At 36.8% G+C, this 19036-nt stretch overlaps 1 protein-coding gene across 1 annotated transcript in view; it reads left to right on the forward strand.

Annotated features, from left to right (window-relative positions):
• The window catches only part of GPC5 (glypican 5), a 1397564-nt gene that overhangs the window by 292465 nt on the left and 1086063 nt on the right, over positions 1–19036 (forward strand). The window contains exon 4 of the mRNA XM_024123206.1: positions 14463–14596. Within this exon, the coding sequence (XP_023978974.1) occupies positions 14463–14596 (134 nt within the window). The remainder of the gene's footprint in view (positions 1–14462; positions 14597–19036) is intronic.

Genomic DNA, 19036 nt, shown 5'->3' on the forward strand with positions numbered 1-19036 from the left:
GGAGAAGAGGGAACCCTCCTACACTGTTGGTGGGAATATAAATTAGTACAGCCACTATGGAGAAGAGTATGGAGGTTCCTTACAAAACTAAAAATAGAACTACCATACGACGCAGCAGTCCTACTCCTGGGTGTATACCTGGAGAAAACCATAATTCAAAAGCACATGCACCCCAGTGTTCATTGCAGCTCTATTTACAATAGCCAGGATGGAAGCAACCTAAATGCCCATTGACAGAGGAATGGATAAAGAAGATGTGGTATATATATGTGTGTATATGTGTGTGTGTGTGTATATATATATATATATATATATACAATGGAATATTTATGTGGAATCTAGAAAAATGGTACGGATGAAAACTTATTCGCAAAGCAGAAATAGAGACACAGATGTAGAGAACAAACTTACAGATACCAAGGGGGGAAGAAGGGGTGGGATGAAGTGGGAGATTGGGATTGACATGTATACACTACTATGTATAAAATAGGTAACTAATGAGAACCTACTATATAGCACAGGGAACTCTACTCAGTGCTCTGTGGTGACCTAAATGAAAAGGAAATCCCCACAAAGAGGGTATATATGTATATGTATAACTGATTCACTTTGCTGTACATCAGAAACTAACACAACATTGTAAAGCAACTATACTCCAATAAAAATTTTTAAAAAATTAATCCAACCTGCATATCTTGTAATCTGACCCTATCCCTAATCACTCCCACCTTCCCAAACCTATCACTAGTACTGGCACCATCTCTGAAATATGCAGTTCTCACGTTACGGTCATCATTTCCTACCACTGCTGTTCACTTACTCTTGTATTTCTAATCCCCAAATTATTTTGTCTTATGGAAATGTTCAACATGTTTACGCTCCTCTCCCATTTTCCCCCTTATTTCTCTCCTTGCCCAATCTACATTCTATGATCTAGCACCTCCAATGCATGTGAACACAATTCTAAGCAGCTATGGACAATTGCAGAAGTAAAGGCATTCCAAGTTCAGGTTATTTGTTTAAACTACATGTCTCCCTGGCATTCACACACTTTGAAAAATAACTCACTTGTTTTGAAATAGAACTATTTAGGATCAAATTATCTGAAATGGGGTCTCTGCCATTAAACATGCAATCATGTTGTAAAAGCTACTGTCCTAAAACAAAACAAAACAAAACAAAACAGAACAAAAGAAAGCAAAACTTGTACTTGACTCCATGCCTCTCTAGGCTGTATCCCATAAATCTACTCGCCTTTACTACAAAACTCCGTGGAAGATTCATGTATTTTCACAGTCCCTGCTTTCTTATCTTTTTTATCTCTTATCCTCCCCTCGAAGACTATGCATTCTACCACAATTCTCCATAAAAACCACACTTTTCACAAATCACCAATGGTCTTTTTCTCATAAGATCCAATGGTTAATTTCCATCAGTCACTCTGAATATATCTGATCACTTCCGCTTAAAAGAAAAATACTTCAGGGCTTCCCTGGTGGTGCAGTGGTTGAGAGTCCGCCTGCCGATGCAGGGGACGCGGGTTCGCGCCCCGGTCCGGGAAGATCCCACATGCCGCGGAGCGGCTGGACCCGCGAGCCATGGCCGCTGAGCCTGCACGTCCGGAGCCTGTGCTCCGCAGCGGGAGAGGCCACGACAGTGAGAGGCCCGCGTACCAAAACAAAAAAAAACTTCATTTGTATTTTGTGATATCCCACTCTCGTGGGATTCCTCCAACTTGTCTGGAAACTTCTCAGAGTCTCTTTCAACTTCTGTTTGTCTCCACCAGCAAATGTTGTCCTGCCCCAGGAATCCGTCTTCAGCCCCCTCCTCCATCTTTACTCATCCCAAGTACCTGCTGTTGGCAGCCACATTTATACATCTTGCCCTTGATCTCACCCTTGAGTTTTCAGCTCATATAACTAATAGCCTATTGGGCAGCTCCTCTTGGATGAATAATAGTCTTAGAAAGCCAAACATGTCCCAAAGAGTCTTTTCATTTTCTCCCCAAATCCATTCTTCTCTATCTCCATTTGCCCAGATGCTTCAGCCAAAAAGTACTAGAAGTCATTCTCGAATCCACTGGTTCTTCACTTGCTATATTCAGTCTATCCTCAAGTCCTGTTGTCTCCACCGTCAACTAGATCTCAGTCCTCATAGACCATCCTCAGCAAAGTCAGCATCATACCCTGAACCATGCCCAAAACTTTACATCTGGATTCACTGTTTCCATCCTGTCTATTACTTTTTTACATCTTGCTCAGACTTCTCTCCAACCAACATCCAGTGTGATATTTTAAAAACAAAACAGATTGGATTATCATTAAGCTCAAAACTCTCCATTGACTTCAACACCCACTTACAATACAAACTCACCCTTTGGCAGACTGTGTGGTATGTGAAACCATATCATCTGGCCAGCCTACCTCTGCTCTCTCTCTCGTTACTCCCCTCTACTATAATGTATTTTTCAATTGCAGCAGCCTTCCATTCTTCTTTTCCAGGGCTATTTTAATTACTGTTCTCTCTATATATGAAGCTCTTCCCTGTCATCTTTCCATGGTTGCCTCTTTACCTCACTTCAGAACATAATTCAAATACTACTTTTTAAGGGTCTTTCTTGACCACCTAGTTGAAGCTGTCCATCCTCATTCTATCCCATCAGTCTGGCAAATATCCATTTTTAACTGAATAACATTCATCAAGACCTAAAAGTAATCTAGTTAACGATTTATTTTCAGTTTCCCCTGCTAGAATGTAAGCATCTTGGGAGAAAGTTTATCACTTTATTCCCAGCTCTTAGAATAATGCCCTACAAACAATAGACGCTCAGTTTATCGTCATTGCAATCTGTAGCTAAATAAGGACTAAAATGCACATATTTGACTTTCAGTCCTGGGAACTTTCTAAACTAATGTGTCCTTGTAAATGGAAGGAAGGAAAAAAGGAAGAAAGGATGGGGGGAGGGAGGAAGTAAAGAAGGAAAGGAAAGAGAAAGAGGGGAAACAATTGACTATCATGGTCAATTTTCAGTCTCTTCCTCTTCCTGACTCCAGGACAGCTCAGTTAGGACAAATTAATCCACAATTCTGAGTTGGTTTTCCTTTTCTCATGTAACCAAATTGGTAGTGTACTCTCAGTCTAGTAGTTTTCCATAAAAGACTGGATTTTTATAGAGATCTCATGTATCTCGGTATTTGCCGCTTTGGTCTACAAGTTGTATTTTTCTCTGCGAGGCCTGAACTAAATGATTTAAAATGGATCCATACAATATGTTTAATTAATGATTAAGAATAGGACTGAAATGCAGAAGCTCCCTCTGGTGGTTTAATTTGTAGGTGCACAAAAGTAGCAGTGCAGACTGGAGATCCTGCTCACAATGGGCCAAACAGAAGATCATAGAAATATTGTTCTGCTTCTTTTCAGCCTCTTCCTCCTCTCTCCTCTTCCAGCTTCTTCTTTTTTAATTTTAAGTATAAAATGAGTTTGGGTGGCAACTTTATGATGATAGCTACAAAAATCCATATGGAGAAGCAACTTCTGGAAAATTAAAAGACTAACAGAAAGCAACCACCCAAGACCAGACATTCTGTGGCTCCAAGTAAATACTTTTAAAGGGCCTTGTTTGCTCTTTGCTAACTATAGAGTAAACATATCTCTAGCCCTTGCAAAGTGGAGACTGTAGGTGTTTTCGCCCTTCTTCAACCTTAACACCTTTTTATTTGCTTTTTCCTGGGAACTGGGCACCTTGTACAAATTTAGAATTCTTATGGATAATATATTTAAAGGAAGTTCTTTGTAGAGCCTTAATAATTTATAACTTGCTATAAATATTCCTTGTTGCAATACTAAAATATACTAGTGTTTTAAAAGTGGTATTATAGTTATAACTTTTATATCTTTTCCATAGCTGGCTTCTGGAATTATTTGTACCTTGAACTTCTAAGTAACATGTATATTATCTGGATGATGGTGTTTCCATAGTTTCAGGGTGTGATGGTCCATAATCATGTATTTTTGTATTTCCATTAATACAAACTGGGCAAAAGTTTTTATAGTAATATACTATCACCATGCAATAATTCTAATCATCATGAAGTTAATTTTTTTTCCCCAAATGTAACTTTGGCTGGGAAAATATCTGGCTTACAAATGGAAATTGTCAGGAAAGTAGAATATCTTTTATGAATAGCTCGAGCTCAGCTCTGCTGAAATTTATCTCTGCTTATATTATTAGTATCGTTTAATGTTGTTTCAAGGTTTATCAATATTCATCCAGTATACTTTTATACTTTCACTGAAGTATGTGTTGCATTATATTGAAAAATACACTAGGATCATGTTTTGGGTGGAATCTACCTGATTTAAAGGTTGACTTCCTAAATTATGTTATGTTATATGGGGGACACTATGATATGTGTCTATAGGATGAGAAGATGTATACCTCTTCAGTCAAAATACAATGACATACGAAGGAAAGTAATATATTTGATTATTTAAGGGAAAATTAAACAGGATATTACAGTCACTTAATTACATACATAGGGGAAATGGAATTCTCTTGTCTACTCATATATGTAGATCATTTGCAATCCAGATTATTTAATTTATGTAGGACACTTAGGAACTAGGACTTATATAATGTGAATCCCACACAACAGATGAAGATAAATGCCACTAATCATAAAGAAGAGACCATTGATTCTATAATAAATAGAAACTCATCCACTAACTAGATTCAGTCTTAGCAAAGTTATTATCCTGCTTTGGGATTCAATTTTCTCACTCTTAGGTTAAGGTTAGATATCTTCTATGAGACTTCCAGCTCTATTAGTCTAAAGTCCTTCCTCCTTCCCTCTCTCCCTTCCTTCCCTCCTTTCTTCCTTGTTTTTCCCCCTTTATCCCTTCCTTCTCCTCTTCCTTCCTCCTTTCCAGTTCCTCTTCTCTCTCTCCCTCTCTCTCTCTCTCTTTTGGGGAGTGTATTATCTGAATTCTCTTTCTCCTGCTTCTGAAAGATTTTCTTTCTGACCGTCTTTACATTCTATATACACTTTGTAATTTCATTCATTTTCATGGCTTTAACTATTGGCTCTATGCAGGTAATTCTAATCGTGAACGTTCTCTTTATTTCTAATCCACCATTTAGAACCATCTTTTAGAATGGCCTCCAAATCCAAGTTCTAAATTAGAATTCACCTCCTGCTCTGCGAAGCAGATGAACCCAAACAGTAAACTTATTCTATGGTCTAACTTCCACATATTGGTTATTGGATCTTTATTCACCCTGCTTGCCAGATTCAAAACTGCTAACAGCTTTATTTCTTCTTCTTTTTCAAATCTCTTATAGTGAATCAGCCAGTAGCCAAATCCCATTCATTCTACTTATGAAAGAGCTTTCCCTTTCTCTTCTTCTCAGATTTCGTGGGTTCTTATTCGGTTTATTCTAGTATTTTCTTGTTTTACCTATGGGAAATGTCTTCTTGTCGGCCAGATCTTTCTAAAATGAGGCTCTGATAATGCTGTTCCTTTGCTTGCTAATCGTGAATACATTACCATAGTCTACAAAATGAAGTCCAAACTTCATGAACCTTGTAATTAAGCCCCCTCCCAAACCCTTATGATCTTGCCCAACCTACTTTTCTAAGTTTGTTCTCATGGGAATAAAGCTAAAGTCATGGATTTCATCTACGTCTGGAAAAGTTAGCCTCATTATGATTTGTGGTAACAGATTTTACTCCTAACACCAGCCAGTTCTTTGGCAAACCATCTCCGAGAATCATAGGGAACCAGGCAAGAGAAAATTAATGAACTCACATTTGTTGTTAAAACTAGAAAAATTGCCAATAGTATGTTCTCTCCAAATAGTTTAAAAGTAGCTTTTAATATAATGGAGCACAACACATTTGACCCAAAACCATTCTGTTTCTTATTTTTATCTGTTATTTATTATTATTGTTGTTGTTGTTTTCCACCATGCTTGCAGAGTCATATCTTTTGTAATTTCTTTTAACCAGCTCTCATTTTAACACCAAGCATCCTAGATATGGCCTGGTTCGGTCACCTGTTGCATACACAGTGATGTAGAGTCCACCTTTGCCTCATCCTCTGAAACAGATTGCTTAATAAACACTCACACTATCTCCACATTCACTTCCTTTCAAGTTATAATATTTTAAACATTTTTGCTTTTCAATTTCTTTATTATTAACAAACATTTTAAAAGATCATTGCAAACTAAATGGAAGCTCTGCTCATGGATGTCAAGTGAAAATGAACAGTTTTAAGTTGTTTCTTACAAAGCTTTTTGGGGTTATTAGCTAAAAGCTTTGAATATTTGAAGATTTAAATAAGACTGAGTGAACAGAGGGAGGCTGTAAACAGAAGTTTACACTTTGTATGTAGTGCCACGATTACAGTGAGAATGGAGAAAGTCAGCTAAGGGAAAAGGAGTTGTTGAAACAAATACTTGAGCAGAGTGGGAGAAGCGATATGGGTTAGGAGCAACTAAGAGAGTTATTTCAAGGTGAGATGGGAATTTGAAAATCAGTGAGAAGCCAGACATGGAACTTAAAGCAGACACAGATAAGCATTAGGGAGGAAAACTATTTTTTTCCAAGACACTTCAGACTGATTGCAGGGGAGAATGGTAGAGACCAGGGCGGGAGAATAAGGAGGAGATTGCAGTATAAGTCAAAGATGAAAAATTGTCAAAGTAAGTGGGAGGGATTTTTTCAATAGCAAGAAGGTGCTAGTATTGAAATGGCCCACCCCAATCGGCTCACTCAGGGGAGCTAAGGTGACAGGCTAATGTGCTGGAAACAGATGGTTTTCCATTCCTTTTCAATAAAGTGTGAAGTGGAGCTCCCTGATAGCAAGTCAACACATATAAGGGCTCTGAAATTTATTTGTATGTATTGGAACCTGCTCTATATGCTTGTACCTTTGGATACAATTAAAGATGACTTATAAGTCTATGGCTTGTACATTTTCTTCTATCCTTGCAAAAAAATTGCAAAGATGATAATGGGAATAAAAATAATCTGAGGCCGGTACTTTCAGCCATCTTTCTGCCTTCCTAGGAAATATGTGCAATAGCAGATATGGTCTTAGGTCCAACATGGGATCAACAGGGTGAGATAAGATTTTCCTTATCTGGCAACTGCAAACTGTTTTTATTTTCTCAAGTTTAAAGGATGAGAAAACTGAGATTTATAGAAGTTCCATAACTTGTCTACAGCTCTATGGCTCATAACGTGGGATCATAATTACCACCCCTTTCCCTTTTACTCTTCTCCTTTATTTCAAAATCTCCTGTAGTGTCACCAAACAGTGTTATTCTTGACATTTCCATCATCAACTTATACCATCTTCCCTTGGTTCTTGTTACTAGGAGTTGTTGACAGTGAAGATACTTTCCACCTTTGTCATGAATATTTTAGCACCTTGTTAATATATTTACACTCCACTATCACTGTTTTTCTGCTTCAGTGATTGGAAATTCACTCTGAGCTTTTTAATACCTTGACCTTACACATCCCTAGCTTCTCACTTTCAGTAATTTGCTGAGTTCTGTTGATTTTTTTTCAAAACAAACCTTACTTTTTTAGAGCAGTTTTAGGTTTACATCAAAATCGAGTGGACGGTACCAAGATCTCCCACATAGCCCCTGCCCCAGCACTTGCAGAGCCTCTCCCATTATCAGTATCCTCCACCGCAGTGATGATACATTGGCTACAGTTGATGAACCTGCACTGATACATCATTATCGCCCCAAATCCACAGTTTAGAGTTCATTCTTGGTGTTGTACATTTTACGGGTTTGGACAAGTATATAGTGACATGTATCTACCATTAGAGTATCATACAGAGTAGTTTTCACTGCCCTAAAAATCCTCTCTGTGTTTCTCCATTCATTCCCCCACCCATACCCACCCCTGGTAACCATTGATCTTTTTACTGACTCCATAGTTTTGCCTTTTCCAGAATGTCATATAGTTGGAATCATACAGTATGAAGCCTTTTCAGGGTGACTGCTTTCACTTAGTAATGGGCATTTAAGTTTTCTTTATGTCTATTCACAGTTTGATAGTTTGTTTCTATTTAGCACTGGATAATGTTCTGTCGTCTTGATGGACCACAGTTTATTTATCCATTTACCTACTGAAGGACAGCTTGGTTGCTTCCAAGTTTTGGCAATCATAAATAAAGCTGCTATAAACATCTGTGTGCAGGTTTTCATGTGGACATAAATTTTTAACTCTTTTAGGTAAATACCAAGTAGTGTGATTGCTGGATCATATGAAAAAAGTTTGTTTTGTTTTGTTTTTTTTTTTTTGATTTTGTAAGAAGCTGCCAAACAGTCTTCCAAAGGGGCTGTACTCTTTTGCATTCCCAACAGCAATGAATGAGAGTTTCTGTTGCTCTACATCCTTGTCAACATTTGGTGTTGTCAGTGTTCTGGATTTAGCCCTGCTGATTCTTCTTCTCTTCTCTCTGTACATGATTCATGAATCCTCCTCTTCATGGATACTGTCACTACTGTACTTCAGAATAAAATTCTCTTTCCTGAGAACTTCAGGATCTATTAACAGTTTGCCTCCCTTTAATAGGTCTCTCTCTCTAGTCCAACTTCTACAGGGCTGTCAGATTCATTGCTAAATATCAGCTCTGGAATTTTGCTTTTCCATTCAACAGCCATCAGAGGTTTTGTCTAATAAATAAAACTTCTTAGCTTATCATTTTAAACCCTCCAAGATCTGACTCCAACCTACTCTTCAAACATAATTTCCTTTTACTACTACCCTTCATGTTCCCTTCTTTCCAGGTGAACCGCATTTTTATCCATTTTTGATGTCAGCCTGATTTTTCTTGCACTTATATCTCTCTCAAGATTTTCCCTCTACCTTCCACTGTTATTCTTTGTTCAGAAAACATTATATATCTAATCAGTCTCCAAGCTACTATCTCTCCCTCCTGTCTACCTCTATATCTGCTGCTTCTTTCACCACTTCTTCTGCTGACTTTGGGCCCCAGCATTTCTCTAGTGTTCTACTGGAGGACCTTTCATCTCCCTCCCTGCAAACTGCTGTTACGAAGATTTTTCTCTTGTGGAAATCGTTAAGCAACCATTTTCCACCTTGGAAGCTTTTGCCTGCTTTCCATTTGCTTAAGCAAGTTCTTTAGCTTGATATCCAAGACATATTAAGGCATTTTTTAAGAATTGAGATATAATTGATCTATGACATTATATTAGCTTCAGGTGTACAACATAATGATTAGATGTTTGTATAGATTGTGAAATGATTACCACAATGTCTGGTTAACATCCATCACCATATATATCATGGTAGTTTTTATGTCTTACCTTTTGCTATACTGCTTTCTTTCACTATGTACATTTTGTTCTATGAAACATGTTAAGTTGTTTACACCTCTTTGCCTTTCTACTCTCTCCTGGAAATTTCCTGCTTTGTCTACCTGACAAACCCCTAGTTTATCTTTTAATCTGCCATTTAGACATTACCTACTGAAGCTCTTCCCTAAGCACCCCGAACAGAGTTAATCTGTTCATTTTCTACATGTTACAGTGTTACTTCTTTTTCTTTTTTTATTGAAGTAGAGTTTACTTATTATATTAGTTTCAGGTGTACAATATAATGATTCAATATTTTTATAGATTATACACCATGCAAAGTTATTATAATATTATCGACCATATTCCCTGTGCTCTACATTACATCCCTGTGACCTATATTTTATAACTGATAGTTTGTACCTCTGAATCCCCTCCATCTAATCTTCCCATTCCCCCCCTCCACCTGCCTGCCCTCTGGTGGCTACTAGCTTGTTCTCTAGAGTCTGTTCCTATTTAGTTATATTTGTTTATTTGTTTTTTCTTATATTTCACATATAAGTGAAAACATAGTATTTGTCTTTCTCTGTCTGACTGATTTCACTTAGCATAATACCCTCCAGGTCCATCCATGTTGTTGCAAGTGGCAAGATTTCATTCTTTTTTTAATGGCTGTGTAATATTCCATTGTATATACAGTTGATCCTTGAACAGTGTGGGTTTGAACAGGTGCACTTATATGTGGATTCTTTTTTTTGATAAATATGTACTACAGTACCACACTATCTGCAATTGGTTGAATTCATGGATGTGGATCTGTGGATACACAGAGTGCACTATAAAGTTATATGTGGATTTTTGACTGTATGGGGTTGGTGCCCCTAACTCCCGCATTGTTCAAGGGTCAGTTCTATATACCATATCTTATTTAGCCATTCATCAGTTGATGGACACTTACTTAGGTTGCTTCCATATCTTGGCAATTGTAAATATTTGTGTATTTAATAATCTTAATTCTTCTAATCCATGAACACACAATATCTTTCCATTTATTTGTGTTGTCTTCAATTTCTTTCATCAATGTCTTATAGTTTTCAGAGTACAGGTGATTCACCTTTTTGGTTAAATTTATTCCTGGGTATTTTATACTTTTTAATGCCATTGTAAATGGAATTTTTTTACTGATTTCTCTTTATGATAGTTCATTGTAAGTGTATAGGAATACAACAAATTTCTGTATATTTATTTTATATCCTGTGACTTTACTGAATTCATTTATTAGTGCTGGTAGTTCTTTGGTGTAGTCTTTAGGGTTTGCTATATATATTATCATGTCATCTGCAAATAGTGATAGTTTTACTTCTTCTCTTCCAATTTGAATGCCTTTTATTTCTTTTTGTTGTCTGATTGCTGTCACTAGGACTTCCAATATTTTGTTAAATAAAAGTGAGAAGAGTGAGCATCCTTGTCTTGTTGCTGATCTTAGAGGAAAAGATTTTAGCTTTTCACTGTTGAGTATGATGTTAGCTGTGTGTTTCTCATAAATGGCCTTTATTATGTTGAAGCTTGTTCCCTGTATACCAACTTTGTTGAATGTTTTTATAGTGAATGGATGTTGAATTTTGTCAAATGCTTTTTCTGTATTTATTGAGATGATCATGTGATTTTTTTATCCTTCCTTTTGTTAATATGGTGTATCACATTAATTGCTTTGTGGATATTGAACGATCCTTGCATTCCTGCAATAAATCCCACTTGATCATTATCTATGATCCTTTTATATTGTTGAATTCAGTTTGTTAATATTTTTTGAGGATTTTTGTCTCTATGTTTATCAGGGATATTAGCCTGTAATTTTCTTTTTTTGTAATATCTCTGGCTGGTCTTGGTATCAGGGTAATGCTGACCTTGTAGAATGAGTTTGGATGTATTCCTTCCTCTTTAGTTTTTCAGAATAATTTGAGAAGAATAGGTATTAACTCTTCTTTAAATGTTTAGTAGAAATCCCCTATGAAGCTATCTGGTTCTGGACTTTTGTTTGCTGGAAGTTTTTTGATTGCTGATTTAATTTAATTACTATTATTGGGTCTGTACAGATTTTCTCTTTCTTCCAGATTCAGTCTTGGAGGATTGTATGCATCTAGGAATTTATCCATTTCTTCTACATTGTCCAAATTTTGGTTTATAATTGTTTATAGTATTCTCTTATGATTGTATGTATTTCTGGGATGTCAGTTGTAACTTCTTCATTTCTAATTTTATGTATTTGGGCCCTCTCCCTTTTTTTTTTTTTTTTTGATGAGTCTAGCTAAGGGTTTAACAAGTTCATTTATATTTTCAAAAAAACAGCTCTTAGCTTCATTGATCTTTTCTTCCTCTTTTTTTTGGTTCTCTATTTCATTTATTTCTACTCTGATCTTTACTATTTCCTTCCTTCTACTAACTTTGGTCTTTGTTTGTTCTTCTTTTACTAGTGCTTTTAGGTGTCAGGTTAGATTGCTCCTTTGACATTTTTCTTGTTTCCTGAGATAGGCTTGTATCACTATAAATCCCTCTTAGGACTGCTTTTGCCACATCCCATGGATTTTGTAAAGTTGTGTCTTTATTTTAATTAGTCTCGAGGTATTTTTTGATTTCTTCATTGACACATTGGTTTTATAGTAGCATGTTGTTTACTCTCCATGTGTTGGTGTTTTTTCCAGTTTTCTCCCTGTAACTGATATCTAGTTTCACATCTTTGTGGTCAGAAAAGATGCTTGATATGATTTCAATCTTCTTCAATTAATTGAGACTTGTTTTGTGGCCTTAGCATGTGATCTATCCTGGGAAATGTTACATATGCACTTGAAAAGAATATGTATTCTGCTGTTTTGGGATGGAATGTCCTGTAGATATCTGTTAAGTCCATCTAGTCTAATGTGTCATTTAAGGCCAATGTTGCTGTACTGATTTTCTGTCCAGATTATATGTCCATTGTTGCAGGTAGGGTATTAAAGTCCCCTACTTTTGTATCACTGTCATTTTCTCCCTTTATGTTTGTTAATATTTTCTTTATGTATATAGGTATGCCTATGTTATGTTCATACATGTTTAAGAATTCTTCTGGGATTGACTCTTTCATCATTATGTTATGTTCTATTTTGTCTTTTGCTATAGACTTTGTTTTCAAGTCTGTTTTGTCTAATATCGGTATTGCTACCAAAGCTTTCTTTTTGTTTCCGTTTGCATGGAATACCTTTTGCCATCCTCTCACTTTCAGTCTGTGTGTGTCTTCAGCATTGAAGTGAATATCTTGTAAGCAGTATATGGATGGGTCTTGTTATTTTTATTCATGTAACTACCTTATGTCTTTTGATTAGGGCATTGAGTCCATTTATATTTAAAGTGATTATTGATAGGTATGTACTTATTGCCATTTCATTCATTCTTTTCTGGAGGTATTTGTAGTTCTTCTCTGTTCTTTTCTTCTTTTAGTCTCTGCCCTTGTGGTTTGATGATTTTCTTTAGTATTCCTTTTGGGTTCCTTTGTTTTTTTGTGTATCTATCGTAGGTTTTTGGTTTTTGGTTACCATGAGGTTCATATATATAAATATATATTTTTTATATATATAGTATTTGTTTTACATTTTCAAATTCTTTGTTAAAATTCTCACTGTGTTCCTATAGCCTTCTCCTGAGTTCAGTGAGCTTTTTTAGGACTGGTACTTCGACCATTCTATCAAGTAAATTACTTATCTCCATTTCATTAAAGTTTGCTTTCTGTTGTTTGTCTCTATAAATTAGGTGAAGCAATTACCTCTCCTGCTCTTGAAGGTATGTCCTTGTCTGGGAGTATCCCTATGCTGACTGTGTGCCCAGTGGCTTTGGCAGGAGGACTGGAGCCGAAGTGAGCATGGGCCAGGGCCTTTTCCAGCGTTCTCTGGGGCTGTCACATTGGCAGGGTGGGCTGGAGCCTGGTGTGGGCCAGGCCTTTTCTTAAGGTGCACGTGCATTTTGATATTTGGGGGGATTGTTTTTTCTTTCCTTCTAAATTGTCAGCTCTTTGGGCGAAAATTCAGTTTCTAATCTTTTATGTCCTATAGCATCTAAAACATGTTCTTTGCAAATATTGGAACAAAATAATTATGGTTTAAATAAATGAGTTGATGCATAATTCCTGTAATGCTCATTCATGGAAATTTTTTAAAAATTTAGAACTTTAAGGGAACTTTGGAATAATTTATTCTAAGTTCTTCACTTTACATATAAGAGAATCAAGTTTTAAAAAGTTCTGCCACTGTTTTCAAGATCTCAGCAATTAAGAAGGAAAAATTAGGACAGGAACCCAAGTCTCCTGATTCTCAGGCAATGCTTTTATGTAGTTTTATTTATATGACTATGCCTTTTTAAATGTATAAATTATCTTGTGAATCTTTTTTGATGCTTTACATGGTAATGTGTCCAATTAATTACTTAATTTTCAATGATAATTACATATGAAGATCTTTACTAGATAAGTCATATTAAAAAATAAAATTTTCAATTCTATAAATAATTTTTTAAAAAGAGACCATAAATAACACCCTTGAAATCAAACCAGATTGAGGAAAAAGATATACAACTATTACAAAATGAGATCTTATATAAAAATATTTATTGCCATTTCTAAGAAAGCATTTTAAGAAGAAAACTACCCTTAGAACTCACATAGAAATGGACCACATATTCAATAGCAAATTGTTTTATTAAAAAAATTAGTACAAGTAAGTAATTAGTCATACATATGGATATAAACCATAAATAATATCTACTTTGATTAAATAGTTTTATTTATACAAGCAGGCTAGTTTATTAATGTAGTTCTCTGATTTTGCATATGTTTTTATTCATGTATTTTGCACTTGCATACATGCAAACTGTATAAATGTGTATAACATCAATTTATTATGGCTGCCATTTTATACAGATAATTTGATTGCCTTTATTTTAAAAATTAACAAACATTGTATGTCTTAAAGGTTATTAGTGTGGTATAAATAAGAATATGTCATTGTTTTGGACTCTAGTGAACATTACATCCTCAGAAAGGCTGGAGCATTGTTTCTAACTGTCTTTAATATTTTCTATTTAAAAGGTAAATAAGATTTGCGGCCGTCCAATCAGAACACCCACACAAAGCCCCCGTTGTTCTTTTGATGGGAGCAAAGAGAAGCATGGAATGAAGATCTTTATAAGAAATGGGGAAGAGACACTTGCCAACAGAAGAAAGTAAGACATTTGTTTTACAACCAGAAAGAGAAAAGAAAGTAAGCTATTAATTTTACAACAGAATGGAATGTATTCTATTCTGTAGGGGTTGAATTAAGAATTAAGTAGAACAAAATACACTCTTGAAGAAACAAAAGATCAACATTAATTACCTTTAAAATTCAGTGCTTCCTCCTATTCTGTTAATTAGGAAGATAGGTTCAACTCAGGAGACCAAAAAAACCTTTCTATGATAAGGGAACATTTTTTTATGATACAATATGGCAGGCCTTACATACATATGATCATTGTGCACTTCAAATGCGGCTAGTGTACAATGTTGTACAGCAATCTATAACGTTCAGTCATCTTGCTTAACTGAAACTATGCCCGTTGAAGAGTAACTCCCCATTTCCCCCTCCCTGTAGTCAACAATATTGCATTGTACACTTCAGAATTTATTAAGAGGGTAGATCTCATGGTAAGTGTTCTTACCACAATAAAATAAAATTTTTTTAAAATGTAGCTAGTGTGACTGAGGATTGAACTTTTAACGTTACATAATTTTAATTAGTTGTAGTCAAAATTTTACATGTAGCTAATAGCTACTATATTGGACAGAATGCAACACAGAAAGAGTATTCATGTAAATGATGTGATAAGTATTACTGAATGTTAAGTACCTGTTAAAAAATGTAACGTGTCCATACCTTTTACCTGGAATGCTGAAAATTACAATCTTTCAATTCAAAATGATAAGCATTGAGTGGCTTGCTTCTATAACTCACATTTCTACCACTGTGCCCGTGATTAACTGTTAAATTAATTGTTAAAGCCTTCATTAGTGTCCGGTTGCTTGAGAATTGGTGATTAAACTAAAAACCTTTTAATACTGGAGGAAACTATTATTTATTTATTTTGGTATTCAGTTGACCAGTACAATGGCAAATACTAGATTCTCAGTAGGTATTTTTTAATTGACCTGGAATTCAGAATTCTGTGTTTGTTTATTAATTCAAATATACCTTATGGAGAATTCAGTATTTTACATACTTTACTCTCTATAATGTAAAATCTGTTTCCTTTTGAGATAGTGCTCTTAATTGCCCCATTCTCTCCTCAGTTGAGTTATAAGCACCGGATAAAGAACTGAGCTAATACTGGCTATGTGCTACAGCTGAAAACAATTAGCACATTGTTTGCAAGTAAAATAGCTGTGTTTTTTTGTTTTTTTTTTCAATTTAAACATCTATAGTGATCAGTAGTTATTTCTTGCACTTGAGAAATCAGTATGCCTTGGCTATGGTGGTTCTTATAATAAAACCCAGCTAAGGAAGATATTACGTTCCTAAAGATCATGTCAGTTTCACCACCAAAACAACCTAGTTGCTGGAAAGCCAAAACAAAACCCCGTACTTAACATGGTTTATTCCTTTGCAAAACTAAGACCATGCAGGTGAAATGTTACAGAGTGGCTCAGGAGCAATGAGGGACTTATCTGAGTGGAAAGTTTTATAAGTATCTATCCTGGCCATTGAATAGACCTCCATGTCACCAGTCTGGCAAACTCATTATTTCTATGCCCTTGACTGGTCAGCCACCATTAACCATTTCCCATGAATCAGGGTAGGCTCATCACCGGCCAATCTCATGCCACACAAAGTGAACAACCAGAGGTCCTGCACTTGAGCCAGCTTAAGCATTTCACTTTTACACATTTTTTATTGCCATTCCTGAATGGAAGTTAATTTCTGTGGCAGTATATTTCCTCTTGATGCCTATATATTATGCAGACCTATCCATAAAGTAGACCTGAATTTTATCTATCCTTTCCTATCGTAAAGTAGACTTTGTCATCCAAACAGTGCAGAAGGCTGCAAGTAAGTTTATTTGGGCTATTAGGAATTGCAATTCAAGAGAGAGATTTGGGCGAAACTAAAAGAGTGTTGGAGAAGAGGAAAGAGTCAGGGGCTTATAAAGATAAAAGCCACAAGCTTGTTAAAGTTGTCTGGCAAGAATTATGATTGACTCTGATACAAGAAAGGAAATATTTATTCTTAAGGGCTATTTTAGGGTAAGGGTTCAATAAGTAGATAGGCTGTCACAAGTTATTTGTGGTAAGTATCCGATAAGTATCATTGGGCAGGTGTTCTGAGTGCCTGCATTAAGACAGTAATGGTCAAAGGTCATTTGACCATTTGACCACAGTAAGTGGTCAAAGGTCAGATTCCATCCAGGTCCAGATGTACATAAGTCACACTTCCTCAGTGGACTCCCAGCTCCGTTTTAGAAAGCTCTCTTAGCAATACTATTTTGATTTTCCTTTTATAACCTGAATTTTATTTATCCTTCATCAACTTATCTTTCCCCATGAGGTCATAAATTTTGATTTAAGTAGGTGGGGCAATGTAGCAGGAATAGGTGCTTAGTGTGTCTGGGCTAATTTCCATGCATCTTACTTGTCCTTTTCCCACCTGCTTGAGCCTGATTTCCAATCGATCACGTCCACTTGATGTTATATTGCTTCTGTACAAGCCCAATCTTACAGCCTGGCAGGTCAGATAGTACTTATTTCCTCATGGGCATCTCAGGTTGCAGAATCATTCGCTGGTTTATGGTCAAGTGTGCAGGTTCTGCCAGAGCCAAGTTGTAAGCCAACCAGCTGACTGACCTACTGAATGACAGATGGACCAACCAACCGACCAACCAACTAACCAAACAAACAAAAATAGTGTTCAGTAAAAAAATAAATGATTTTACTCTAAAACCCTTGGTGTCTATACTGTGATTCTTCTTATGGGGCTTTCTGGAGTCTCTTCAGAGCATCTTTATTTGCCACCAGAACTTCAGTCACCATTGCATAGATGAACTGGGTCATCTGGACTGAATGTCAGAGCACCTTGGTGCTACTTTATAAATGGGTTGTAGCAACACAGTATGTTGTAATATGTGTGTAACATGTTTTCTCTAAGATGCAAAGGGATCCCAAAAGCTCTGTGCTTCTTCCTGTGCTTTAGGTCATCTTAAGTGTAGAAATTTGTCTTTTGCATGAGGAGAATATCCCAATCAGATTCAGACTGCTAGACATTTAGAAACCCTGCTGAATTGTCAAGCACTCAAAATGTCAATATTTTTCCCCACCAGAATCATTCACTCGTCTACTAAGTTATCTAGCATAATGTGATCAATATTTCATTATCAGCATGGTGTCCTGTAGGATGTCTGGATGATCATGGCTCCTGTATGTCATGGAGTGGGAGAATTGCCTTGAGGTCTAACAGTGAAGGGGTTCTTGCCAGCTGAAAGTGAAATCTTTCTAATTGTCCTTACTAATTGGTAAAGAGAGAAAAGCATTTGTCAAGTCATTAGCTGGATAGCAGGTGGCAGGACATGTATTGATTTGCTCTAGCAGACACCACATACAAAGGAGTATGTAATTGGAGTCACCCTCTGACTCAGGTTATGATAATCCAACCATTATCCATGTCCACCCCATGTGCATAGACCAGCCAAACAAGTGAGGTCAATGGTGAAGTGTTAAGATCACCACCACTACAATTTTCGTGTCTGATGATGACCCTAAACTCAGCAATTCCCAAGGATATTGTGATTTATAGTAAGAAATATGTATTTGTTCTTTGACACCATTTGTGGCATACTCCTAAAACCCTTGGATTTTCCTAAGTGATGAGAGAACAGTGTCTTTTGTTATGTTAATGAGGTGACTTTTGGGTCCCACCTAAGGATGGGGCTGGCTGCCTGGAGAGCCAAACATGTGATTAAAAGGCTGGAACTTTGAGTCCCACCTCCTAATCTCCAGTGAGGGGCGAGGGGCCACAGGTTGACTCAATCGACAGGGGCCATGCGTTAATCAATCCCACCTGTGTAATGAAGCCTCCATAAAACCCCCGATGGTTTGTAGAGCGTCCTGGTTGCTGAGCATGTGGAGGTGCAGGGCGAGTGGCGTGCCTGGAGAGGGCATGGAAGCTGTGTGCTCCATCCTCCAGTGCCTTGCCCTGCGCAGCTCCTCCGTCTGGCTGTTCCGGAGTTATATCCTTTTATAATAAACTGTTGACCTAGTAAGTAAAACATTTCTCTGGGTTCTGTGAGCCGCTCTAGCAAATTAGTCAAACTCAAGGGGGGAGTGGGTAGTGAGAACGTGTGATTTCTAGCCAACTGGTCAGAAGTACAAGTAACAACCTGGACTTGAGACTGGCACCTGAAGTGTGTGTGTGTGTTGGAGGGGGTGGGACACAGTCTTGTAGGACTGAACCATTAACCTGTGGAATCTCATGCTCTCTCTGGGTAGATAGTGTCAGAATTGAATTGGTTTTTTTTTTTTTTTTTTTTTTTTTTTTTTTGTAGTACGCGGGCCTCCCCCTGCCGTGGCCTCTCCCGTTGCGGAGCACAGGCTCCGGACGCGCAGGCTCAGCGGCCATGGCTCACGGGCCCAGCCGCTCC

Source organism: Physeter macrocephalus, chromosome 13 (genome assembly GCF_002837175.3).
Source record: "Physeter macrocephalus isolate SW-GA chromosome 13, ASM283717v5, whole genome shotgun sequence".
Taxonomy (NCBI): Eukaryota; Metazoa; Chordata; class Mammalia; order Artiodactyla; family Physeteridae; genus Physeter; species Physeter macrocephalus.